At 44.8% G+C, this 27848-nt stretch overlaps 1 protein-coding gene and 1 long non-coding RNA gene across 2 annotated transcripts in view; one reads left to right on the top strand and one right to left on the bottom strand.

Annotated features, from left to right (window-relative positions):
- LOC140207930 (uncharacterized) overlaps window positions 1-27848 on the bottom strand; it is an 82912-nt gene that overhangs the window by 45164 nt on the left and 9900 nt on the right. Inside the window, exon 2 of the mRNA XM_072276468.1 lies at window positions 17373-17827. Within this exon, the coding sequence (XP_072132569.1) occupies window positions 17373-17827 (455 nt within the window). The remainder of the gene's footprint in view (window positions 1-17372; window positions 17828-27848) is intronic.
- LOC140206808 (uncharacterized) lies at window positions 602-9603 on the top strand. Its single transcript, XR_011888391.1, has 3 exons — window positions 602-706; window positions 3702-3869; window positions 9458-9603. It is a non-coding gene; the product is annotated as an uncharacterized lncRNA (long non-coding RNA).

Raw genomic sequence — 27848 nt, 5'->3', positions numbered from 1 at the left:
AAGTTACTACATTATAAGTAGATACTAGTAAGGATAGTGGTTTTAAGATCAAAACCAGACTCCAGTGTGAACTCTATTGCTGCTGGTTCATTGCTAAAACGTTACAGTTCGTAACACAGCTCTATAAAAGTAGTTAGACCACATCTGTAGTGTTTCATACAGTTCTGGTCATCCCCATTCTCGGAAGGATGTCGGGGCTTTGGAGAAGGCGCGGAAGAGGTTTGCCAGGATACTGCCTGGATTAGAGAGCATAAACTATAACGGGAGGTTGGACAAACTTGGGTTGTTTTTTCCAGAGCGGCGCAGGCTGGGGTGAGACTTGATGGACGTTTATAAGATTACGAGAGGACTGGTAGAGTTGACAGATGATATATTTTCTCGGGGGTTAAAGTGTCGAATACATTTAAGGATTTAAGGTGAGTAGTTGGTAGCTGGAGTCCCGGTCTGGGGTGGTAGACCGAACAAGTCACATGATCCCGTTTACACCCCCCCCCCGTTTAACCGCAGATGGGCAACATCTGCGCGACTGTTTCCGAGGCCTCGCCCTCCAGATGATATAATACTCACTTCGCGCAAGCTCACAGTGGCCGGGTGGGCTTCCTTTCCGTTCAGTGGTGAAGCCGCTCATTGGCGGGTTCTGGAGAGGGATCCTCGCCTCCTGGGTCGGAATCACTGTCCGCGGGCCGAACATATCACTTTCCCATCGGTGAGTATTGAGACCGATCCCGAGCGGGGAGATCTGATGTTGTCCGTTAGCCCCGAACTGAGCACCAATTAGTACGCATGCAGCCTGGTACAGCCGCTCTGAAGTATTCTTTTTCTTTCTTCTTCTTACTTTTTAATTTACGTTATTTTTGTATTTTTTTCTCACGGTAACATGTCGAAGCTGCACCCTCTCTAACATGCTGGTAGAGAGAGTTTTATTTGGGTTTTCTTTAGCGCTGGAAATGGTTACATCCCGACACGCGGGACAGAAGCAAAGTCGCATTGTGTATTCCACGGACCAGCAAACCCCGGCCGGCTGAGCGAACAGAGCGGCGGTCACCCCTGCTGAAATCCGGAGGAAAACACACAGAGGATGCAGAGGGGGATCACAAAGCCGAGGAAAGAGGACCGGGTCGAGACAACAGAGACTTTTGGAGTCGAGGATTTCGGTGGGTAATACCGTTCCGGTTGACTGGAAGTGCACTGAGAGCGGTAAGCGTGAAGGAGTTGGGTGTTTACTGTTGTGGCTAACAACGGATGGTGCAATCCGGGGCATAGTACGATTGAGGAACGTGTTTGCAGACTGGATATTGGACTTTTTACTGTTGAACTTCGGCCACATTCCACCGTGATACAGCACTTGGCGGCACGGGAGGTCGTTCCTGCCTGGGGCCATCGAACATGCAGCTCCTCCCGTAGAGGGTCAGACACCCTGAGCCAAATAGACTGGTCCTGGACTTATTTTCCATCTGGCATAGTTTGCATTTTGTTGTTTGATTGTTAGGTTTTATGTATTGCTATATTTACGCTCTATTCTTGGTTGGTGCGGCTGTAACGAAACCAAATTTCCCTCGGGATTAATAAAGTATATCTATCTATCAATTACTCACTTAGTACCCAGTTATCTGGGCTTGTCAATAATGTGTCGACTTCACTGAATCTGCATTGAACGATCCAAACCAGGAGCCCAGGCTGTCTATTTCTGAAGAATTGAAATGGAACTCCCGCCAACAGATCACGTGAGGTTGTTTACGGCAGCTCTGCCCCGCCCTCTGCATTGTGACGCAAGATCACGTGGTGTGTGGTTGGTGGTGATGCTTCCTCCATGTTTTGGGGAATCAGAAGTTGGCCACTGAGTCCCGTTAACTTCCTCCAACTTGCCTCGCTTCCTGAGGCTCCTCGCATTTGTCCTCTGAGTTTATGGCTGTTGTGTTTTCTCCCTGATTTGGGTGAATGAAAAAGCAGAACATCCCAGGTTGTGGGGATCTTTGATTTCACTGCCTGCTTTACCAAGGGTCTGGGAAGTCTTGGGGGGGGGGGGTGCGGGGAATGGTTTCTGTGATGTGCGGATCTGTGTCCAATAGACAATAGGTGCAGGAGTAGGCCATTCAGCCTTTCGAGCCAGCACCGCCATTCACTGTGATCATGGCTGATCATCCACAATCAGTATCCAGTTCCTGCCTTATCCCCACAACCTTTGATTCCAGTATCTTTAAGAGCTCAATCCATCTCTTTCTTGAAAGCATCCAGAGACTTGGCCTCCACAGCCTTCTGGAGCAGAGCATTCCATATATCCACCACTCTCTGGGTGAAAATGTTTTTCCTCAACTCTGTTCTAAATGGCCTACCCCTTATCCAAATTTCTCTGCCATTTCTCGCAGTCACGGGCAGAGTAGTTACCATGCAAAGCGTGAAGTGTCTGGATGGGAAACTTTCTGTGTTGTGTTGATAAAAATTTGGTGAGGGTCAAAGGGCATATGCCAAAGTTCTTGTCGTTTGTTCTAACTTAGTTATTTTAGGATATTTTACGCAGTGGTATGTGCTATTCATTCAGTATCTCTGTATTGCTGGAGGACCATCAGTGATTGTCCTTGATCCCTTCTCCCAGCTGGTTCCATCTGCTCATCTCTGCCCATCTTGTTCACCCTCTGTCCAGTCTCCAAACCCCCCACCCCCCACTCCTGCTTCAATGGTGTATATCAACAACCTGGGTCAACCTCAGTCCATCCTGTATCCCACCACCTCAATGTTATATATCACCAATCTTTCTTCTAATCTTTCTGTTCATTGTGAAGTGTTCTTTTGCACCTTCGGCCTCACTGAGTTATTTCCAGAATTGTTTTTTTGTTAGCTGGAATGCCAGAGAGTCATCAGGTACCGGTTCTGTTGTGCATCGGTGTGGGAGTGCTAGTTTTTGAATTGTGACTGGCTGACACACTGCAGCATTTTATTGGCAGCAAAGAGTACTGGGAGAGTTGGTGCTTGGACTATAATCCTGTGATCAGCTTTCCAGGGATATGGAACTGTTGGTGTTTTGGTTTTGACTTTGGTTAGTACTCCTGCAGATGGGGCTGGATGGTCGTCCTTCTGCAATGAAGCAGAAGTTTCGAGCAGCTGGACATTGGTTGTGGGGAAATCCCGGATTGCACTACCCAGTGTGAGATGTGGGAACGATGTGTGAGTATGTCAGGATCAGTGAGTGGCAGGTTCAGCTGTGTGACTCTGTGAGTGGGGTCCTGGGATATCACAGTTTTTGACCCGGGTAAATTGGACCTGGGGATCGAGATGGCCAGGTTTATGAGGTGTTGAGCGAGTATTTCTGGTCTGGGATCAGATGTTTGTTTCTGGAGTTCCTTTGGAAGCAATGACTGCTAATCTGAGTAAAGGATGAGTAACTTCATTGTTACAGGAGGGAGGCAGGAATATGGTGTTGGAATGACACTACTCAACCATGGTTGAGTGTCGGGGCAGACCAGATGGATCGAATCACCTAATTCTGTTCCTGTATCTTATGTCTTACCATGACAGAATGATGGCTCGTTCTTATCCCACAGCGTTTTGTGACGTGTGAGAGACAATAAAAGATTGCTCACTGAGATCATTATATTTACTTTCAATGTTTAAATTTCAGCGAGTTTTGTTCTTAGAAACATGAAGCAGAAATGTTTGGTTCTCAATTTTATTGTTAATGTGCTTCATTATCTTTCATGTTAAAGTCAGATCTGCAGTGAGAGATTTATTGGAAGAAAAACCCCAACTGGAAGCAAACCGCTTGTGAAGACGAGGAAACAGCAACAAGTGAACCAGCTCGAGGATTGAGAGCATCAACTGGAGAGAACCCATCTGACTCGGAGATTCCAGTGATTCAGTCAGGAGAAAGTTTGGTGAGTCTCATTTACTCAAACACTGGTCCTTTAGACATTACATAACCGTACAAAGGAAGATAGGAAACAGTTGGAGTGAGACTGAATGTGCCCAGAAGAAGTTATGCCTCTGTCAGACCCTGTTACAATCATTCCAGGTCTGATAATGTGTTTCCAGCAGCCCAGCCCAGCCCTTTAAAACCACTCCAATTCTGTGGAAGTTGAATCCTGATAAAGTCACTCAAAGACCGTATAAGTACAAACTCTTTATTCCAAGTACCCAGGGCTTACTCAGTTAGTCACTCAAACAGCAACAGTCTATGACTGTCCTGCCCTATCCATTAACTGACTAACAATTCCCCTTACACCACAGGTATATCCGTCCAGATACCCCCCACATGAGACAGGCTGGAGCCAAAGTTATTTACTACATGACAGCCCCTAAAGACAAATTACAAAATAGTCATAATGGCTTACACACACAGAACAGACTGAAGCTGTCCTATCTCTATGCATGAGTGCAGAAGGAGATAAGCATCCTGAAACCACAGCTAGCGACCCTCAGGAAGAAATATGGCTCAGCATGGCTCAGCACATCTGTTGATCATCAGCAGTTTCTTTCTTAACAAAGTGTTAACCCTTTTACATACTTTATCACTCCCTCCATTTGATCATTACATGATAAACAAAATAGTAATTCTTTACAGAGAACACAACTGAGTACAGCACAGACTTATCAGTGGGTAAAAGCAGTGTACATCAGTAACTATAACAATGATATGTACAACTATTAGGCCATAATGCAATATCATGCCCCACATATTACCGAACAGGCCTTCAAAGACCACCATTTCGACCCTTCGGTGAACCCGTGTAAATCCTGCCCTACTCTCTTGGTGCTGTCAGTTTCCTTGGCAGTGTGCTCGGAGAGGGATGTAATTTTAGACTTTTCAGGGATATAGGTGCAGCATTCTGTTTCAATAATAGCACAGGTTCTGTGAATATAATGTAATTTAATATACTGTGAATGTAATGCTTGGAGAATTTTGGCCAGTTGGCCCGTAGTTATGTACAATTCCAAATGCATAATGGGAGTCTGTGTGAACGTTTGAACATTAGTCTGTTGCTGGGATACAGGCACGAGTCAGAGTCAGAGCAATGAGCTCAGCCTTCTGGGCAGAGGCAGCTGCTTCAAAAGAGGCCTGCACAACCATCTCACCGTCCGTCACTATCACATTGTGCTCTTCCAGAGGGGTGGTACTCACGGTTGGAAGCATCCTTGCTTGTCAATTTCTAAATGGGTTGTTGTCCCCACCTGTCCCTTGGTAGGTTTTTGTTCCCATTTCTGATCTCCAGATAAAGACCACTCGCGTCCTGCTTCCCACTGAACGTAATCACCCTTAATATTAGTTCCCTTCGGGGTTGATCGGGTTCGGAAGCCGGGTCCCAATAATATGTCAAAGCTCGTTGCATTCGATTTTGGTCATTGTCAGGCCAATCCATATTATTGGTTTTAATCATGTTGGCTGACTTAGTTGGTAAGCATTGGAGCAGTAAGGCGTTAAACTGGGCGGACGGATTCCCACATTAAAAGCTTGGTCTCCTGTGAAAGTGCCTTAGCAGGCCACAAATCGCTCCCAATAGTCTGGTCCCGATTCCCCAGGCTGAGGTTCCCATTCTTGTACTTTAGTGATGTTTACGAGTTGCTGGAGAGCCCTTTCCAAAGCTTGAATAATCTGGTCTGTCTGTTCATTCTCATTATGGTTTCCTGCCTGAAACTCCTGATAGGTTTGGTATCTCAATTCTGCCTTCCATTTCCACCCCTCATCAGCTGACAGAATCATGCAGCAGAGACCGAATAAATCTTGCGGGGTCGCATTAAACACCTGTAGAGTACTGCGGACATACTGAGCAAACTGTGCTGGTCTTTCTTTCCTATGTGGGGCCTGATTCATGATCATTATCATTTCTTAAAGCTTCCAGGGTGCGTACACAGGAATCACTGAATCACTCCTGCTCGTGGATTGGGCAGCATTTGGGTGGGAAATTGTCTTTGTGGAGCCATTAACTCTGGGGTTTTATTGGATTCTTCCCTCCCTGTCTTGGAATAATCCTTTGTATTCCCTTTCTGGATCTCAGGCTATAGAGACCTCCCCTCCCCTGTCGCCGCTGTCTTACCCGAGTGGCCACTGTATCTGAGTACCCCGAGGATTGGGGTTCAGGGGCACTGGGTGCACTTGGCCCCTGGTAAGGTGGGGGTGTATGATGGGTGCCCACTCCTCATCACGGTCACTGTCCTCAAATCGGGTCGGAATGCCAGACATGGGTCCGGGATCCCTTGTTTCCCTGTCAGTTCGAACTTTAGACTGACGTTCCTGCCCTTCTCTCCTATGTAGGCCAGCCTTGGTTTGCTTACGTTGTTTTTCCTGCTCTCGTTTTCAGCGCCCATCCACCATTCACACTCCGGTTTTAGCGTCTCCCAACCTTTGGCGTTCCTTCTGCAGTACATATCTCTATCCTTTTCTCACATGCATTATTCCTCCAACTTGCTAATAATAAACTGTTCCTCTTTACATCTGCCTTTTCCTTCCATTCCCTTTTCAACAATTTCCACTTCTTTCCACAGTTCTTTTTCCATATCAAATTTACTGCTTGTTCTCGTGAGGTAATATCCCACCACAGTCTGCTTGGCAGTACCTATACTGGGATCCTATTTGTGACGCCAAATGTTGAAGTTAAATCTGAGTAAAACTTGAGAGACCAGCTTCTTATCGTCACCACAGTTTATTGTGCATTCTCCTGCAGGAGTTTGAGACCCAGTTGTCAAAGGGAAGGCACGTAAGCACTGCCACCATCTGACAAGAGGAATGAGTTAGTCAGGTTACAGCCATGTATTTATACATAGTAAGCCCCATACATTACTGTTGGTAGATGTTATTTGAACTGGTACAGCCACCATGTCTGTTGGTGCAAAACTTAACTAATTAGATAAGAGAGTTCATTAAATCAAGGTTTTAGTTACAGATGGATGTACCATCCAGTCCTTATCCGTTGTTCCCTTTGCAAGGCTCTGACTTAGTTACAGACAGATGTTCATTCCTGTCCTTATCAGTGAGCCCTCCTCCCTTTACTCAAACGAGGGTACAATGTATAATGTTATCAACTAATGAGAGTACAATGTATAATGTTATCATCTCTCAGTCTGTCTCTCTGCAAGCTGCAGAGAACTGGTAATGAGCCTGTCTTAGCTAACTGCTGATGACAGAGTTTACTTCAGTTCAACATTCCTGTTCAGTCCCAATTATTCTTTTAGCCAGAGGTTACCTAGGTTCAAAATGATTTTTTAGTATATCCTCAATTCCCCAGGAGGATTCAGGGAAAATATTTATGTCCAATACAGAAACTAGTGTTACCTGTGTGTATTGTGGTGATACAAAAGTTGCTGGAGAATTCGCAAGTGGGAAGAAGTGGAATGATATTTGGAAATCTGACTTTTTTAAAGTGTAATTTAGCAAGAAAACCACAGATGGACAATGTGCAAAAGCTCTGGTGAGAAAATCCTTCATTACAGGTTACAAGCCTGCTACATAGGATGTGTGAGAGTGCAGATGAACTCGATGGAACCCAGACGAGATCAAAGTTCCTATCGACAGTGATTTGCTAGCTGTTAAAATGAATGTCTCTCTATATAAAATTCACTGTGCACATGTCACTGGTTAAAAAAAATGCATAGTACAAGATTTATGTGCACACTGGTCATTACAAATTAAAGGGGACATTGCTGAGAAGGTGGGGAGACCTCCAGTGTCCCTGATGCCCTCACCTACAAGATGTGCATCTGAGAGGAGGCGAGAGCGGACCATGGGAGAAAAGGATGGAAAGGAGGAATCATAGGGAGATGATCGGCAGTGGGCAAGAGAGGAAGTAAGAGGGGAGACAGAACCGAGAGGGCAGGGTGTGGGTGGAAGTAAAAGTGGAGGTAGAAGTTAAAGATATCGATGTTCATGCCGTCAGCTTGGAAGCTACACAGATGTATTATGAGGTGCTGCTCCTCCAACCTGGGAATGCTATCATCGCGTCAGTCCAACAATGATCTGGCATGTTGGAATGGGAAGGGAGAGTGGACTAACCACCGGGAAATACGTTTTATTGTGGACGGAATGAATGTGCTTGACAAGGAGGTTTTCCACTGAGGTACAGAAGGCTGCACTGGGAGTGCTGGATACAGTAGATGAACCTGGCAGACCCACAGGCGAAGTGTTCCTCACCTGGACAGACTGTTGGTGATCCTGAATGGTGCTGAAGGAAGAGGTAACTAGGAACGTGTAGCACTTCCCTCGCTTTGCAAGCATACATTCCAGGAAATAGATTAGTGGGGGGAGACGAATGGACAAGGAAGGCAGAGAGTTGTGGCGGGGTGTAGGAAAAGATGTGTTTGATGATTGAAGATAAGAAAAATTGTGGAGGTGACTGGAATATGGAGTGAAGGCGGATTTTCAGGAAATAGAGCAATTGGGTGTGAGATCGGCATCAATGGTGGTGGAAGGGAAACTGTATTCTTTGAAGAAGGAGGACATCTCTGACGACCTGGAAAGGAAAACCTCATCCTGTCAACAAATGTGGCGGAGACGAAGGAACTGAGGAAAAGAAATAGCTTTTTTACAGGTGTCAAGGTGGAAGGAGGTTTAGTCAAGATATCCGTGCAAATCGGTAGGTTTATAAACAAAAAACGTGAGGGTGTTTTATGAGCCCTGCCATCCGCCGCGGGCAGTGTCTTTCTCGGGTCAGCTGTCGCCTGAATGCACCCGGGTGGATGGTGGAGGGTTTTGCAGAGATGGTGAGTGCTGTAGAGGTCGGGGGGTTTACAGAAATGGGGTGCGGTAACTAACTTCCCACTATTGCTTGGTCTGTTATATGCCTTCTTTTTGGCTCTTATGTTAGCTTTGCCTTCTCTTTGGCCACAATTGTATCATTTTGTCTTTAGAATACTTCTTCCTCTTTGGTACATATGGTTTATCCTGTGCCTTCCGGATTGCTTCCAGAAATTCCAGCCATTCTGTCATCATCCCTGCCAGTGTTCTTTTCTAAAAAAAAAAAGGACAATTCTTCTCTCTGTAATTCTCTTTATTCTACGGTTATTCTGACACATCTCACTTTAGCTTCTCCTTCTCACATTTCAGGATGAATTCCCATATTTTAGGATCACTTGCCCCTGTGGTTCTTCACCTTAAGTGTGCTAATTAATTCTCGTTCATTGCACAACACCCATTTGAGAATAGCTGATCCCCAGCTGGGCTCAACCAGGAGCTGCTCTAAAAAGCCATCTTGTGGGCATTCTAGGAAACCCCCTCTTGGGATCCTGCGCCGACCTGATTTTCCCAATATATCTGCATGACTATCCCCATGACTCTTATAACGTTGCTTTTTTGGCATGCACTTTCTTTCTCCCGTTCTAAGTTGCAGACAATATACTTACTACTGTTTGGGGGTCTCCAAAAAAATCAAGATCTTTTCACTCTTGCTGTTCCTTAGTTCTATCCACGTTGACTCAACACATTCCAACACCATGTCAACTTTCTGATGATTTGATTTAACTTTTTTACCAACAGAGCCACAGCACCCTCTCTGCCTACCTGCATGTCCTTTTTGGAAACATACAAGAATATGGGACACAAGAGATACTGCAGATGCTGGAAGTCTTAAGCCATACTCACAATGTGCTGGAGGAGCTCAGCAGGTCAGGCAGCATCTATCGATGGGAATCACCGTTTTGGCCCAGGTATCTGTAATATAAACAGGCAAAGAAAACAGAAAATAGCGTGAAAACGAAAAAAAGACAAAATTAACTTCAGGGCTTAATAAGATTTCCCAAGCTGATCTCCATGGCATAGCAAATATAACAAAGGCAATATACACCATTGTTATACCCATTATTAGCGTTTTCTTTCAGCAAAATATCTTGGTCCCATTCCAATCTGGAAACTTCACAAATAAAAATAAGAACTTAAATGACAAATTTAGAAAAGACTATTCACACTGTTACGTACCCCGTAACTGGGTTGCCAAACCAGCAGAAATGGATCACTCAGTTGGAGTCTGGATTACTAGAACTAAGAAAGTTTTATTAAAGAAACAAGCAACACAGTAACCGAAAGGATAATAAATGCAACAGTTCAGCAATGATAAACACACATGTGCACAGAATTAAGATAACAGGATCAATCAAGCTCTATCGTTGTCTAGGGGTAAATGACCGATTTCAAAGTGACACAAAGTTCAGTTCAATTTAGTTCAGTTCGCAGTAATCGTTGCCATGGCGATGGACAACGTGGGGGGAAGGAGAGAGAGAAAACGAGAATGACTGATCATTCAGAAACGGCTTCCACTCACAGACCGGCGATATTGCACACAAGCAGCTTTCGGGCGGGTCCTTTGTGATGTCACCTGAGGTCACCGACTGTGACCCCTCCTGCAGATGCTGTCGATCCTCTGTAGTGAACCCGGCACCCAAGCGAGGGCGGACACACACCGGGTTCCCGCTGATCGTACCTTTCCACCCTGTGCGTTTAAGGCTGATCCCCCGATCAGCCATCCAAGAGCTTCCCACTGACTTAGAAACATAGAAACATAGAAAATAGGTGCAGGAGTAGGCCATTCGGCCCTTCGAGCCTGCACCGCCATTTATTATGATCATGGCTGATCATCCGACTCAGAACCCCGCCCCACCCTTCCCTCCATACCCCCTGACCCCCGTAGCCACAAGGGCCATATCTAACTCCCTCTTAAATATAGCCAATGAACTGGCCTCAGCTGTTTCCTGTGGCAGAGAATTCCACAGATTCACCACTCTCTGTGTGAAGAAGTTTTTCCTAATCTCAGTCCTAAAAGGCTTCCCCTCTATCGTCAAACTGTGACCCCTCGTTCTGGACTTCCCCAACATCGGGAACAATCTTCCTGCATCTAGCCTGTCCAATCCCTTTAGGATCTTATATGTTTCAATCAGATCCCCCCCTCAATCTTCTAAATTCCAATGAGTACAAGCCCAGTTCATCCATTCTTTCTTCATATGAAAGTCCTGCCATCCCAGGAATCAATCTGGTGAACCTTCTCTGTACTCCCTCTATGGCAAGGATGTCTTTCCTCAGATTAGGGGACCAAAACTGCACACAATACTCCAGGTGTGGTCTCACCAAGGCCTTGTACAACTGCAGTAGTAACTCCCTGCTCCTGTACTCAAATCCTCTCGCTATAAATGCCAGCATACCATTCGCCTTTTTCACCGCCTGCTGTACCTGCATGCCCACTTTCAATGACTGGTGTATAATGACACCCAGGTCACATTGCACCTCCCCTTTTCCTAATCGGCCACCATTCAGATAATAATCTGTTTTCCTATTTTTGCCACCAAGGTGGATAACTTCACATTTATCCACATTAAATTGCATCTGCCATGAATTTGCCCACTCACCCAACCTATCCAAGTCACCCTGCATCCTCCTAGCATCCTCCTCACAGCTAACACTGCCACCCAGCTTCGTGTCATCTGCAAACTTGGAGATGCTGCATTTAATTCCCTCATCCAAGTCATTAATATATATTGTAAACAACTGGGGTCCCAGCACTGAGCCTTGCGGTACCCCACTAGTCACCGCCTGCCATTCTGAAAAGGTCCCGTTTATTCCCACTCTTTGCTTCCTGTCTGCTAACCAACTCTCCACCCACATCTATACCTTACCCCCAATACAGTGTGCTTTAAGTTTGCACACTAATCTCCTGTGTGGGACCTTGTCAAAAGCCTTCTGAAAATCCAAATATACCACATCCACTGGTTCTCCCCTATCCACTCTACTAGTTACATTCTCAAAAAATTCTATGAGATTCATCAGACATGATTTTCCTTTCACAAATCCATGCTGACTTTGTCCGATCATTTCACCACTTTCCAAATGTGCTGTTATCACATCCTTGATAACTGACTCCAGCAGTTTCCCCACCACCGACGTTAGGCTAACCGGTCTATAATTCCCCGGTTTCTCTCTCCCTCCTTTTTTAAAAAGTGGAGTTACATTAGCCACTCTCCAATCCTCAGGAACTAGTCCAGAATCTAACGAGTTTTGAAAAATTATCACTAATGCATCCACTATTTCTTGGGCTACTTCCTTAAGCACCCTGGGATGCAGACCATCTGGCCCTGGGGATTTATCTGCCTTCAATCCCTTCAATTTACCTAACACCACTTCCCTACTAAAATGTATTTCGCTCAGTTCCTCCATCTCACTGGACCCTCTGTCCCCTACTATTTCTGGATGATTATTTATGTCCTCCTTAGTGAAGACAGAACCAAAGTAATTATTCAATTGGTCTGCCATGTCCTTGCTCCCCATAATCAATTCACCTGTTTCTGTCTGCAGGGGATCTACATTTGTCTTTACCAGTCTTTTCCTTTTTACATTTCTATAAAAGCTTTTACAGTCCGTTTTTATGTTGCCTGCCAGTTTTCTCTCATAATCTTTTTTTCCCCTTTCTAATTAAGCCCTTTGTCCTCCTCTGCTGAACTCTGAATTTCTCCCAGTCCTCAGGTGAGCCACTTTCTCTGGCTAATTTGTATGCTGCTTCTTTGGAATTGATACTATCCCTAATTTCTCTTGTCAGCCACGGGTGCACTACCTTCCTTGATTTATTCTTTTGCCAAACAAGGATGAACATTTGTTGCAGTTCATCCATGCAACCTTTAAATGCTTGCCATTGCATATCCACCGTCAATCCTTTAAATGTCATTTGCCAGTCTATCTTAGCTAATTCACGTCTCATACCTTCAAAGTTACCCCTCTTTAAGTTCAGAACCTTTGTTTCTGAATTAACTATGTCACTCTCCATCTTAATGAAGAATTCCACCATATTATGGTCACTCTTACCCAAGGGGCCTCTCATGACAAGATTGCTAATTAACCCTTCCTCATTGCTCAAAACCCAGTCCAGAATAGCCTGCTCTCTAGTCGGTTCCTCGACATGTTGGTTCAAAAAACCATCCCACATACATTCCAAGAAATCCTCTTCCTCAGCACCTTTACCAATTTGGTTCACCCAATCTACATGTAGATTGAAGTCACCCATTATAACTGCTGTGAGAGGCGCACCGCTTCCAGGGTCTCCTTACTTCAAGTGTTGTGTGTGTCCTGCCTTAGCGAACCTGTCCCTTTTTATCCCCCTGCTGGGGTATCGCCTGTCCATCACTTCAAACAGTTCAGGGTTCAAAGGGAGAGCCGCTCCAGACAGCTCTCTCTCCCGTCCCTTCATTAACATCTCCAGATGCTGCTTCATTGTTCCTTATCTCTCCTTCCCCTGAGGACAGGTGGCAGACCAACTGCTGATGCCATTGATGCTAGCCCAGGCCAGCAAACATCTTAATTTATGTGTATTCTTGTCACAACACTCAAACACATTTAGATTAATACCACTGAGATCATAGTCATAGTCATAGTCATACTTTATTGATCCCGAGGGAAATTGATTTTCGTTACAGTTGCCCAACCAAGAATAGAGTATAAATATAGCAATATAAAACCGTAAATAATTAAATAGTAATATTTAAATTATGCCAGGAAATAAGTCCAGGACCAGCCTATTGGCTTAGGAAGTCTGACACTCCAAGGGAGGAGTTGTAAAGTTTGATGAACACAGGCAGGAATGACTTCCTATGGAGCTCTGTGCTGCATCTCGGTGGAATGAGTCTCTGGCTGAATGTACTCCTGTGACCACCCAGTACATTATGTAGTGGATGGGAGACATTGACCAAGATGAAGTGCAACTTGCACAGCATCCTCCTTTCAGACACCACCGTGAGGGAGTCCAGTTCCATCCCCACAACTTCACTGGCCTTACGAATGAGTTTGTTGATTCTGTTGGTGTCTGCTACCGTCAGCCTGCTGCCCCAGCTCACAACAGCAACCATGATAGCACTGGCCACCACAGACTCATAGAACATCCTCAGCATCGTCCGACAGATATTAAAGGACCTCAATCTCCTCAGGAAATAGAGACGGCTCTGACCCTTCTTGTAGACAGCCTCAGTGTTCTTTGACCAGTCCAGTTTATTATCAATTCATATCCCCAGGTATTTGTAATCTTCCACCACGTCCACACTGACCCCCTGGATGGAAACAGGGGTCACCAGTACCTTAGCTCTCCTCAGGGCTACCACCAGCTCCTTAGTGTTCTTCACATTAAGCTGCAGATAATTCTGCTCACACCATGTGACAAAGCTTTCTACCATAGCCCTGTACTCAGTCTCATCTCCCTTGCTGTTGCATCCAACTATGGCAGAGTCATCAGAAAACTTCTGAAGGTGGCAAGACTCTGTACAGTAGTAGATCAGAAGGACGAAGAGTTATAACAGACATTTAAAAAAATCAACCAACTACCTGATAATATTTCTAAAGTATATATATTTTCATACAAAATAAAAAGGATTCAGCACTCCATGCAGGTATATGCAATTCTGAGAAGAAATACAGACCAGAAAACTTAAATGAGAGGCCAACTCAGAAAAATGAATCATCACTATGGAAGAGCACGTTAACCGGTGGAACGAGTATGACCATCCATGGGAAAATCCCAATGATCTGAGCAGACTAGATGGTGACAGGGAAACATTGAGAGCCTGACTCAGAGTTGGAGACCTCTTCCCAGAAACAGGGTTTCCTTGGGGAAATACAGAACAAGATGGTTAACATTTTAAAATATAAAAAATTTCTTCAGCTGTTCATCGATTTTCGATGATGACAGCCGTATGGGCAAGGTTGTATGGTAGACCGGCAGTTGCCCATGCTGCAAGTCTCCCCTCTGCATGCCACCGATGTTGTCCAAGGGAAGGGCACTAGGACCCATACAGCTTGGCACCAGTGTCGTCACAGAGCAATGTGTGATTAAGTGACTTGCTCAAAGACACAACACGCTGCCCAGATGAGGTTCAAACCAGCAACCTTCAGATCACTAGACCGACGCCTTAACCACTTGGCCACGTGCCATACATATATCAAAAATACATAAGAGACAAACAGACCAGGCAATAAATGCAGAAAATGCCAAGAGAAACCAGACACAATCCAAGACATTCCAGGATCCTGCAGCAGCTTAACTCAATCTGATTACTTACAAAGGTACAATCAAGTGGCAAACATCATTCAGCAAAGTCTTGCTTTAAAATACAAACTCAAGAATGACCACCTTAACTTCATTAAGGTACCATAAATTCAAGCCTGGTCCAGCTTTAGAGTCAAAATCTTACAAATTTTATGATAATAAATACATTGTTACATATAGGACAATCCATAATAACCATCCGGATATAATATTACAGGATAAACAAGCAGGAACAACTCCCTCAATAGATATAACCATCCCAACTCACACATGTTCCTCGAACAAAGGAGCACCTCACAACAGGCATTGCTTGTGTCATCAGTCAGACAACCGAATTGTTTTCTCTGTCAATCAGCTTCCAAATGTTGCTACGCTCTCATTCGTTGCCACCCCCCGCTGCTGATTCCCTTCTCCTCATCATACGTTCTTACCCCGACCATCGTCTAGAGCCCCAAACTCTGCCCTGTACAGACCCGCCTCTGGTTTCTGACCCTGCTCCACTGAACATCCAACTAATGGTTTCCCATTCTGCTTTCAGACTTTAGAGGACAGTGGTGTTTTCTAACAACCCTTTAGAAGCAGGGAAAATGACCCATGATGTGGAAATGAGCCGTGATTAAGGAGGTTAACTACCAATGTTATTCTTCCTCAGCAGAGAGATTAGAGGGACGAACAACATCTCAGACAGAACTGCAGTCAGATCGACTTCTTCAGACTGCAGAAAATTCAAGGGAAACCTCTTCACCCACAGAGTGGTGACTGTTTGGAGCCCATCACCACAGGAAGAGTGAGAGGGGAACAACTAGGGAGGATTTAAAAGGACCGTTGTGGAACAGAATCACTGGCAGGGTCCAGCCGTCCTGAATTGACTCCCTATTGTACACTAGGTGTGTTATAAATTCACTAGTACCAAAGACAGTGTTTGAAATAGAACTGATTTGTTTGTCTGAGATCCAGAATATTAGACTCTAGTCTCATTAAAGGTGAATATGCGCAGAAGAAACTCCTCCCATGCCCAGTGACCAGGGTGCAGAACTGGGTGTGGGGAGCAGCAGCAATAATTGCAGAGTTCAGCACCGACAGTCACTCTCGAAATTGCATTCAGCAACGGTGATGGACAAATATCCAGCATGCAGCTTATTGAAACTTTCTCCCCAGTGTGAACCCGGTAGTGTGTCACAAGTGTAACACGCTGTAGGGTTTCACTGCTAAAGTAACGGCCTCTCAGCAATGTTTCACTGCTGAGGTAATGGTTTCTCTGTAGCAGCAATGCTTAGGTTATGACTGGAGATAACAGGGTTTTGGAGTGCGGTCTTTTGCCAGGGGTAGATAAAAAAGATGCGAACAGAGAGAATGGACCCGTTTGCTTTTTTTTTGTTTTATTTTCTTTAATAACCCTATAGTCAAAGTAAGAATTATAAGGCTCAATCGTTTAATCACATATTGTGTACTGTTTGTTATTTCGGGGTACTGATTTGTAACAGGGGACACATCGCACAGCATACACCCAAACGAGATTTCTTAAGTTTGGCTGGGCTGGGGGGCAATTACCCCCTATATTAACCTGCTAGCCAACCGATAGATAACTGAATGAATCCCTTCCCACATTCACAGCAGGTGAACGGCCTCTCCTCATTGTGAACTTAATGATGCACATTTGGTTGATTTGGTTGAGAGAATCTCTTCCCAATGTCTGAGCAGGTGATCGGCCTCTCTCCAGTGTGAATTCTCTGGTGTCTCAGTAGATGAGATGACTGAGTGAATGCTTTCCCGCAGACTGAGCAGGTGAAAGGCTTTTCACCAGTGTGAACTCGATGATGTAGCTTCAGATTAAATGACCTAATGAATCCCTTCCCACAGAATGAGCAGGCGAACGGCCTCTCCCCTGTGTGAACTCGCTGATGTACCGTCAGTTGAGATGACTGAGTGAATCCCTTACCACAGTCTGGGCAGGTGAATGGCCTCTCTCCAGTGTGAACTCGTTGATGCAGCTTCAGATTAAATGACCTAATAAATCCCTTCCTACAGACTGAGCAGGTGAACGGCCTCTCCCCTGTGTGAACTCGCTGATGTACCTTCAGTTGAGATGATGAAGTGAATCCCTTCCCACAGTCGGAGCAGGTGAAAGGCTTTTCTCCAGTGTGAACTCGTTGATGTACCTTCAGTTGAGATGACCAAGTGAATCCTTTCGCACAGTCTGAGCAGATGAACGGCCTCTCCCCAGTGTGAACTGACTGGTGTGCTTGTAGGCCAGATAACTGTGCAAATCCCTTCCCACAGTCTGGGCAGGAGAATGGCCTCTCTCCAGTGTGAACTCGCTGATGTACCTTCAGTTGAGATGACAGAATGAATCCCTTCCCACAGTCTGAGCAGGTGAATGGCCTCTCCCCTGTGTGAACTCGCTGATGTACCTTCAGTTGAGATGACCGAGTGAATCCCTTCCCACAGTCTGAGCAGGTGAACGGCCTGTCCCCAGTGTGAACTGACTGGTGTCTCAGTAACTGAGATGACAAAGTGAATCCCTTCCCACAGTCTGAGCAGGTGAACGGCCTGTCCCCAGTGTGAACTGACTGGTGTGCTTGTAGGCTAGCTAACTGTGTGAATCCCTTCCCACACAATGAGCAGGAGAATGGCCTCTCTCCAGTGTGAATTCGCTGATGTAACTTCAGTTTGGTTGAGCAAGTGAATCCCTTCCCACAGTCTGAGCAGGTGAATGGCCTCTCTCCGGTGTGAACTGACTGGTGTCTCAGTAACTGAGATGACTGAGTGAATCCCTTCCCACAGTCTGAGCAGGTGAATGGCCTCTCTCCGGTGTGAACTGACTGGTGTCTCAGTAACTGAGGTGACGAAGTGAATCCCTTCCCACAGTCTGAGCAGGTGAATGCCCTCTGTCCAGTGTGAACTCGCTGGTGAGCCATTAGGTCAGATGACCAAGTGAATCCTTCACCACAAATTCAGCAGACAACCAGCCTCTACCCACCGTGAACTGACTGGTGTGTCCACAGGTGGGAAGACTGACTGAATCCCTTCTCACACACAGAACAGGTGAATGGCCTTGTCCCAGAGTGAACTTGCTGATTGAATCTATTCCCAATGTCTGAACAGATGAATGAGTCCCCCGCTGTGTCAAATGACAGGCATGCCAGTCGGTCAGATGATTGAGTAATCCCTCCGCACAGTCTGAGCAGGAAGGATGATCGAGTGAATCCCTTGCTCCACTTCTTAAATATCTGGACAGAAACAGCAAAACTGGTGTGTTTTGTTCGAGGTTCCCGTAGATAAATTCCTTGTCATTTTTAACCTGTAAAAAGATTTACAAAATCCATCAATGGTTGTAGGACAATATTTCAGATGCGATCACTTGAGTTGCCAAGGTCTGATCTGGCATCACATTGTTACAGTGAAGTTTAACCCAAGTTGGAGAGAGATATCATCTTCTAACTGGGCACAGTGCTGGTTTCTGGAATGGCCATCAAACTCTCTGATGCTCTTCCTGTCTCTATGAGAATGGAGCATTTCTGCCATCTTCAATCTGTGACCTGGCTCAGTTTGACTCTCTCCATTGGTATTATTCCCTGTTCCCACTGAGCTGCATGGGTGCCTGGCCCCACAGTAACTGAAACACTCTCACACGAACAGCCAGCAGTGAATTCCACACACCCACCAATCTCTGTCTAAAAAAGTTACCCCTGACATCCCCTCAGTATCTATTTCCAAGCACCTAAAAATTATGACCCTCGTGTTAGCCATTTCAGCCCTGTGAAAAAAAAAAACTTCTGGCTATCCTCACGATCAATGCCCCTCAACATCTTATACACCAAAAAAAGGCTCTAAACATAAATGAGGAAATTATACATAGCTTTGAGGATTTGTTAGAAGTATACAAAATTATGCGGGTATAGATAGGGTAAATGCAAGCAGCTTTTTCCACTGCGGTTGGGTGGGATGACAACCCGATTCATGGGTAAGTGGGGAAGTTGAAAATTTAACGGGAACATTTGGAAAAGCTCTTTACTGAAATGGTCATGAGAGCGTGGAATGAAATGCCAGCACAAGTGGTGAATGTGAGCTCAGTTGAAAAATTTAAAAGAAGGTTGGATGGGATCCTGGATGGTGGGGGTACGGAGGGCAATGGTCCCGGTGCAGGTCGTTGCATTAAACAGCTTAAATGCTTTTTCGGCATTGACTAGATGGGCCAAATGGCCTGTTTCCATACTGATCTTCTCCATGTTTCTATGACAGAGAAGCTAGCCAAACTTGTTTGGAAGAGATACGGTAGGAGTGACAATGGAGCAGCAACGGCTGGTGTTTCTGGGAGCAATTCAGAAGCTGAGTGATTGATACATCCCAAAGAAGTGGAAGCATTGGATAGGCAGGAGGACACAACCGTGGCTGAAATGAGAAGCCAAATCCAATATAAAAGCCAAAGAGAGGGAAAATAATGAGCAAAAACTATTGGGAAGCTGTTAGAAACCAACAGAAGACGACTAAAACAAAGTCAGTTGAGCTCAGGGGGTGGAATTATGATATTGTAGTCATTAATGAGTCTTGGTAGCACTCAAAATTCTAGGTATTTAGAGGAACAAAGTACCCAGGTCCTCAATATTTCTGGAAAACCAAGGTTCCCTGCACCAGTTACCTTTCCACTTTTATTTTGACAGGCACATACAAACTCTACGCCCTCGAAACTTCACTTCTGAAGGCCTCCCACTTACCAAGTACTCCTTTGCCAGAAAACAGCCTGTCCCAAACCACATTTGTCAGATCCTTTCTAATACCATCAAAATTGACCTTTCTCCAATTTAGAATCTCAACCCGTGGTCCAGACCTCTCTTTTTCCAAATTTACTTTGAATTTCATGGCATTATGATCACTAATTTCTGTCACCAGACCTGGATCATTTCCTAACAGATTATTGGACACTTTTACGTCAGGACTTCTACGTACTGTTTAAGGGCACATTTGACAAACTCTACCCCATCTAGTCCTTTTACAGTATGGAGTCCCAGTCAATATATGGAAAGTCAAAATCAGTTACTGAATCAGGCTTTGCTTCTTGGCATGGTCTGCAATCTCTCTACAAATTTGTTCCTCTAAATCTCTCAGACTGTTGGGTGCAACCAAGTCCCAATAATGGCTACAATATCATAATTCCATGCCCTGGGCTCATCTGGCTTTCCTACGATGCTTCTTGCATTGTGATATACTCAGCTCAGCACATTCATCGCACCATGCTCAGCCATTCGATTGCTGACTCTGTCTGAGGTCTGAACAACATCTGACTGGTGTCAAGAAACCAACCCCTCCCTCATTGTCACAAAAACAAAGGAGCTGATTGTGGACGACAGGAGGAATGGAGACAGTCTAACCCCTATTGGCATCAAGGAATCTGAGGTTGAGAGGGTGAACAGCTTTAAGTTCCTCGGCATAAACATCACCAAGGATCTCACATGGTCTGTGCATACCGTCTGTGCTGTGAAAGGAGCACAGCAGCACCTCTTTCACCTCAGATGGTTGAAGAAGTTTGGTATGGGGTCCCAAATCCTAAGAACTTCCTACAGGGACACAATTGAGAGCATCCTGACTGACTGCATTACTGCCTGGTATGGAAACTGTACTTCCCATAATCACAGGAACCTGCAGAGAGTGGTGCAGACAGCCCAGCGCATCTGCAGATATGAACATCCCACTATTCAGGACATTTTCAGAGACAGGTATGTAAATACGTGCCGGAGGGATCATTGGAGACCTGAATCACCACAACCACAAACTGTTCCTACTGCTACCATCCGGGAAACGGTACCACAGCAAAAGGACAAACAGGCTCCGGGACATCATCTTCCACCAGGACATCAGACTGTTTAATTGATTTCTATGTTATATTCACTGCTCTTTGTACAAACTATCTATTATAAATTACTGTAAGTTCCACATTGCTCATTTAGATGGAGTCGTAACGTGAAGATTTCTACTCCTCGTGTATATGAAGGATGTCTGTAATAAAGTCAATTCAATTCACCCTGTCCATTATCTGTTCTGTCATTATGGCTCCCATTCCCCAAAGAACTTATTTTAACCACATCACCACCCCTCCCCCCACACTAGCGCCAGCAAACCTTACCACTGGGATATTAGTCTCCTCTTGTTCTGTTCCGCTAACTAACAAATCCCATTTCACCCCTTTGACTTTCCTCTGTCAGTAATCCCCTCCAACAGTTTCTAAAGTGTTTCACCTGATGTTTTGCGGGATAGCAACAAGAGTACTCTGCGATGGCTGTTTAAACTCATTCCCCTTCCTGACTCTCACCTAGTTTCCTGTGTCCTGCACCTTGGGTGTAATTCACCTCTCTTCATGTCATATCTATCACCCCCTCCAACTCCTGGATGATCCGGAATTCATCCATTTCAAGTTCTAACTCCTTAAAGTGCAGGGTTACAAGCTGCAGCTGGATGCATATCTTGTAGGTGAGGGCATCAGGGACACTGGAGCCTCCCCACATTCCCACCAATGTCCCCTTTAATTTGTAATGACCAGTGTGGACATATATCTTGTACTGTGTATTTTTTACGCCGTGACATAATGTGCACAGTGAATTTTATATAGGGTGGTATTCATTTTAACAGCTGGCAAATAACTGTCGAAAAGAACTTTGATCTCCTCTGGGTTCGATGGAGTTAATCTGCACTCTCACACAAACTATGTAGCAGGCCTGTAACGGGTAATGAATGATCTTCTCACCAGAGCTTTTGCACACTGTCCGTATGAAGTTTGCCTGCTAAGTTAAGCTTCAAATAGTCAGATTTCCAAATATCACTCCACTTCTTCCCACTTGTAGATTCTCCAGAAACTTTTGCATCGCCACAATACACACAGGTAACAGCAGTTTCTATATTGGACATAAATATTTCCCCTGAATCCTCCAGAGGAATTGAGGATATATATAAAAAAATCATTTTGAATCTATGTAACCTCTGGGTAAAAGAATATTAGGGACTGAATTGGAATGTTTGAACTGAAGTAAACTCTGTCTTCAGTGGTTAGCTAAGACAGGCTCATTACCAGTTCTCTGCGGCTTGCAGAGAGACAGACTGAGAGCTGATAACATTATACATTGTACTCTCATTAGATGATAGCATTATGTATTTTACGCTCGTTTGAGTAAAGGGAGGAGGACTCGCCGATAAAAACAGGAATGAACATTTGTCTGTAAGTAAATCAGGGCCTTGCAAAGGGAATGACTGATACAGACTGGACAGTACATCTATCTGTAATTAAAACCTTGATTTAGCGAACGCTCTTATCTAGTTAATTAAGTTTTGCACCAACAGACTTTGTGGGCGTACCAGTTTAAATAACATCTTCGAATAGTAATGTATGGGGCTACTATGTATAAATACATGGCTGTAACCTGACTAAGTCATTCCACTTGTCAGTTGGTGACAGAGCTTACGTGCCTTCCCTTTGACAACTGGGTCTCAAACTCCTGCAGGAGAACGTGCAATAAACTGTGGTGATGATCTGGTCTCCCGAGTTTTATTCAGATTCAACTTTAACATTTGGAGTCAAGAACAGGATCCCAATATCAGGAGTGCCAAGCAGACTGTGGTGGGATATTACCTCCTGAGATCAATCAGGAAATTTGATATGGAAAAAGAACTGTGAAAAGAAGTGGAAATTGTTGAAAAGGGAATGGAAGGAAAAGGCAGATGTAAAGTGGAGCAGTATATTATTAGCAAGTTGGAGGAATAATGCATGTGACAAAGGGATCGAGGTATGTACTGCAGAAGGAACGCCAAAGGCTGGGAGGCGCTAAAAGCGGAGTGTAAATGGGTGGATGGGCACCGGAAACGAGAGCAGGAAAAACAATGTAAGCAAACCAAGGCTGGTCATGATAGGAGAGAAGGGCAGGAACGTCAGTCTAAAGTTCGAACTGATAGGGAAACAAGGGATCCCGAACCCATGTCTGGCATACTGACCCTGTTTGAGGGCAGTCACTGTGATGAGGAGTGGGCACCCATCATACACCCCCACCTTACCAGGGGCCAAGTGCACCCAGTGCCCGTGAACCCCAATCCTCGGGGTACTCAGATACAGTGGCCGCTCGGGTAGACAGCGGCGACAGGGGAGGGGAGGTCTCTATACCCTGAGATCCAGAAAGGGAATACCGAGGATTATTCCGAGTCAGGGAGGGAAGAATCCAATAAAACCACAGAGTTAATGGCTCCACAAAGACTATTGCCCACCCGAATGCTGCCCAATCCACGAGCAGGAGGAGGGACCTCAGTGATTCCTGTGTACGCACCCTGGAAGCCTCAGGAAATGATAATGATCATGAATCAGGCCCCAGATACAACAGAAAAACCAGCACTCTAACAGTGGAGACTGGACTCACTTGGTTGAAGGCCCCACTAGTCCTATTCCACATGAGGGTTACCCCACCGGGGAAAACAGGGTTGTCACCAGCTGAAATCTTTCATGGACGGCCCATGAGGACACTCTGAGGACCAAGACCTTGTGTACCCTTGTTCCCGGAAAGTCTACCAGCAGAATTGGATATACATACACTAGGGGAAGAGATGGGGAAATATATATGCCAACTAACCAAAATACTCCAAGCATTACATTCACAGCTACGACAGGCTTACAAGGAAAAGAACTACCCCGCAGAGAGGGGTGACTATCCCACCATAGAATCTGAGAATTTTGTCCTGATCAAGAACTGGGATCGAGGGAAACTCGGACCTCGGTGGAGCGGACCATATCAGGTGTTACTGACCACTCCCACGGCTGTGAAACTGAAGGGGGAATCTCGGTGAATACATCAAACAGACAACAAACGTGTTACTGAAGGAACATTGTGGATGGACTCTCTCGAAATAAAGGAAAATGTATTGGTGTACGTGTTTATGTCTTTGAGACGGCTCACCCCAGCATCCGGGGGCCCCCATGTTAACACCTTTCTGTCTCTCTGTCACACCTATGCCAAACAGATAGAACTGGGGGCCTGCTGGGTTTGTACCGAAATTCCCCAGCATGGTAAAACTATGATTCCAATGTCAGTAATCCCACTCAACCAGAGTGAGGAACTCTCAGCCTGGGCTTTCTCAAATATCACCCAGGGAAGTGAGGTGACGAACTGTGGTCCAGTCAGAGATGACTGTGGATGTCAGTGTTTTGAGGGATGGTATCTCAGGTCCCAACCAAACGGAACTTCCTGTACTGGGAATCATGCATCCTGGCCATACTTGCAGGTGCCCAGCAGCGGAGAAGCTGAGACTGAGCGATTTTGGATGATCACTTTTCTCTCCTATGGAGTAGACAGGAATTTACGAGAGATAATCAATTTGGCTACAGCACTTGAGGAGCTGGCCACAATACTGCAGGGGCCCTGACAGAAACATAGGCCCAAGTAACAGAAATATCCACTGCAATGATTGCAATCCGGCAAACATTCCTACAGAATTGTATGGCTTTAGATCTTATCCTGGCTGATAAAGGGGGAACCTGTGCTATTATTGACACAGAATGCTGCACCTATATCCCTGATGACTCTACTAACATTACATCCCTCTCCGAGCACACTGTCAAGGAGATTGACAGTATCAAGAGAGTAGGGCAGGATTTACACGGGTTCACCAAAGGGTCAAAATGGTGGTCTTCGAAGGCCTGTTCGGTAATATGTGGGGCATGATATTGCATTATGGCCGAATAGTTGTTGATATCATTGTTAACATTACGTTTGTACGCTGTTTTTACCCACTGATAAGTCAATGCTGTACTCGGTTGCTTTTTCTGTAAATAAATTACTGCTTTGTTGATCATGTAATGATCAAAAGGAGGGAATGATAAAGTATGTAAAAGAGTTAACACTTCATTAAACAATAGCAGCCTGTTCTTCTGAAAGAAACTGCTGAGGATCAATAGATGTGCTGAGCCATGCTGAGCCATATTTCTTCTTGAGGGTCGCTAGCTAGGGTTTCAGGATGCTTATCTCCATGTGCACTCCTGAGTAGAGATAGGACAGCTTCAGTCTGTTCTCTGTGTTTAAGCCATGATGAATATTTTGTAATTTGTCTTTAGGGTCTGTCATGTAGTAAATTACTTTGGCTCCAGCCTGTCTTGTTGTGGCGGGGTGTGGGGGGTGTTATCTGGACAGATATATCTGAGGTGTAAGGGGAATTGTTCGTCATTTAGTGGATTGGGCGGGAACAATCATAGACTGTTCCTGTTTGAGTGACTAACTGAGTAAGTCTTGGGTGCTTCGAATAAAGAATTTGTACTTATACGGTCTCTGAGTGACATTATCTGGATTCGACTTCCACAGAATGGGAATGGTTTTAAAAGGCTGTGCTGCTGGAAGCACATTACCAGACCTGGAGTGATTGCATCTGGATCTGCCAGAGGCATAGCTGGTTCTTCTGGGGACATTCTTACCTTCCTTTGTACAGGTATGTAATGTCTAAAGGACCAGTGTTTGAGTAAATGAGACTCACCAAACTTTCTCCTGTCTGAATCACTGGAATTTCCAAGTCAGATGGGTTCTCGCTAGTTGAGGCTCTCAATCCTCGGGCTGGTTCACTTGTTGCTGTTCTCTCGTCTTCAGTTGTGCTTTGCTTCCAGTTGGGGTTTTTCTTCCAATAAATCTCTCACCGCAGGTCTAACTTTAACATGAAAGATAATTAAGCACATTAACAATAGAAAGGAGAACCAAACATTTCTGCTTAATGTTGCTAAGAACAAAACTCACTGAAATTTAAATGTTGAAGGCAAGTATAATTATCTCAGTGAGCAATCTTTTATTGTCCCTCACACGTCACAAAACGATATGGGATAAGAAGGAGCCATCATTCAGACATGGTAAGACATAAGATGCAGGAACAGAATTAGGTGTTTCGATCCATCTGGTCTGCCCCACCACTCAACCATGGCTGAGTTTTATTCCAACACCATATTCCTGCCTTCCTCCTGTAACCCTAAAGCTACTTAGCAATCATGAATATATTAATCTCTGTCACAAATATACCCAAATGGCAACAAATTCCACAGATCAGACATCTTTTAGCCAAAAATTTTCTTATCTCAGTTTTAAAGGGAAGCATCTTTATTCTGAGACTGTGCTGTCAGATCACAGGCTCTCCGTCTAATGGAAACATCCTCTCCATGTCCACTGTGTCCAGGCTTTTCAGTTTTCAGTAGGTTTTCTTAATCATACATCCCTCCACCACCCCACCGTCCCTCCGAATTCCATCGAGCACAGGTCCAGAACCATCAAATGCTCCTCATACATAATGCCGATCATTCCTGAGATTATCCTTGTAAACCTTGTTAGCAACAGTTCCAGGAATAACAAATTGGTACCAAGATAATTTATAGGGAAAATTTGTGCTTTCTTTACTGTTCGACTATCACAGAACAAGCTATTTCCATTTCCAGGTTAAATGAGGTCCATTTCAGGAAATATAAACCATTGCAGGGTGAATGTAATAAAAAGAAGCTGGAATTTCCAGAAACTCTCAGCAGGTAAGGAACAGCTGTGGGGAAAGGAATAAACTTTACAATTCAGGTTAATAACGTTTTGCCATAATGACTTTTTACGTACCCCGTAATGAGTTTAAGGAGCCAGCAGGAATGGAACACAGTTGGAGACTGGTTCTGCTGTGAAAACACTCTAATTTTTATTAGTAACTACGCAATATAGTGATTTAAAAACGAGATAAAGCCAACAGGTTAGCACAGTTTCTGCATATATACAGGTGTGTAAATATAAAACCCAAACTTCTTCAAACTTAGGTGGTAAAAGGTACAGTCTTACGATGGAAGGTAAGACAGTTCAGTTCAATGCTCAGGTTAATTAATGAGAGATATTTGTGACCCAAAAGGCGAATGTTGTGAGAAGGCAATTACATCGACATTCCACAGATCCCACAATAACAATACAAGATAACAACAGCAGAGTAGGTTTTATCTCCGAAGTTGTTCCACCCCACACACGAAGTATCACCGACAGTGATCTTCAACGAATATCCTTTCAACACAAGTGGTACCACACCAGAATTCAGCTATGGGTCATCCCAAAGTGGTGGTCACAGGATACTCAAACAGAATCCACGTATGGATTATCACCAGTAGTAGCTTATCACAAAGGGAACTCTGTTCTAGGGAACCACCACCCAGGCAAGGGTTGACACACCGGTAGATTCCACAAGGTTACCCACAACGTGATAGCCACTTATCCATTTCCGTAAATTACGAAATACCTCCAACAGTGATTTTCCACAGGGGTGCCTTTCTTCAGTGAACTACCACAGCTAGACAAGGGTAACACACACGTGGCAGGTTTCCCCTCACCAGAGAACCCACTCCTGTGGATTAACTACGTGACAGTCACACCTTCACATTCGAATTGAACTCAGACTCACCCCTTACGAGCTACTTGGAGAGAGAGTCCAAACAGTGACGTCTTTGTCACTCGGTTTCTTCTGTTTCAAACGTTCCTCTCCTCTCTATTCTGCAAACTTCCATTTGCAGCACTTGTGAGAGTCAATTATCAATACTCCAGATCGATTTCAACTCACCCCTTTGGGCTACTGAAAGTTTAAACCAGGACCTCACTCACTGATGTCTTTCATTGACCGAATCCAACTTGACTCTGAGCATCTGTCTCTCCGTGTCTGTAAGTGCCCTTGAAAAAAACAAACACGCTGCAGAGAAACCATAACATGAGCTGCTCTCCATAGCAACCGAGCAATTCTGCAGACAGTAGAAATCCAAAAGTGTCCCAAAAGTCAGACCATTTCTCTCGGCATCTTAAAGTGACAGTCCACCTCCTAGGAGTACATAACAGACCTCAAACATGT

The sequence above is a fragment of the Mobula birostris genome, chromosome 13 (genome assembly GCF_030028105.1).
Source record: "Mobula birostris isolate sMobBir1 chromosome 13, sMobBir1.hap1, whole genome shotgun sequence".
NCBI classification, from domain to species: Eukaryota; Metazoa; Chordata; class Chondrichthyes; order Myliobatiformes; family Myliobatidae; genus Mobula; species Mobula birostris.
Note: the sequence above shows the minus strand (reverse complement) of the source record. Positions and strands in the feature narration are given on the sequence as shown.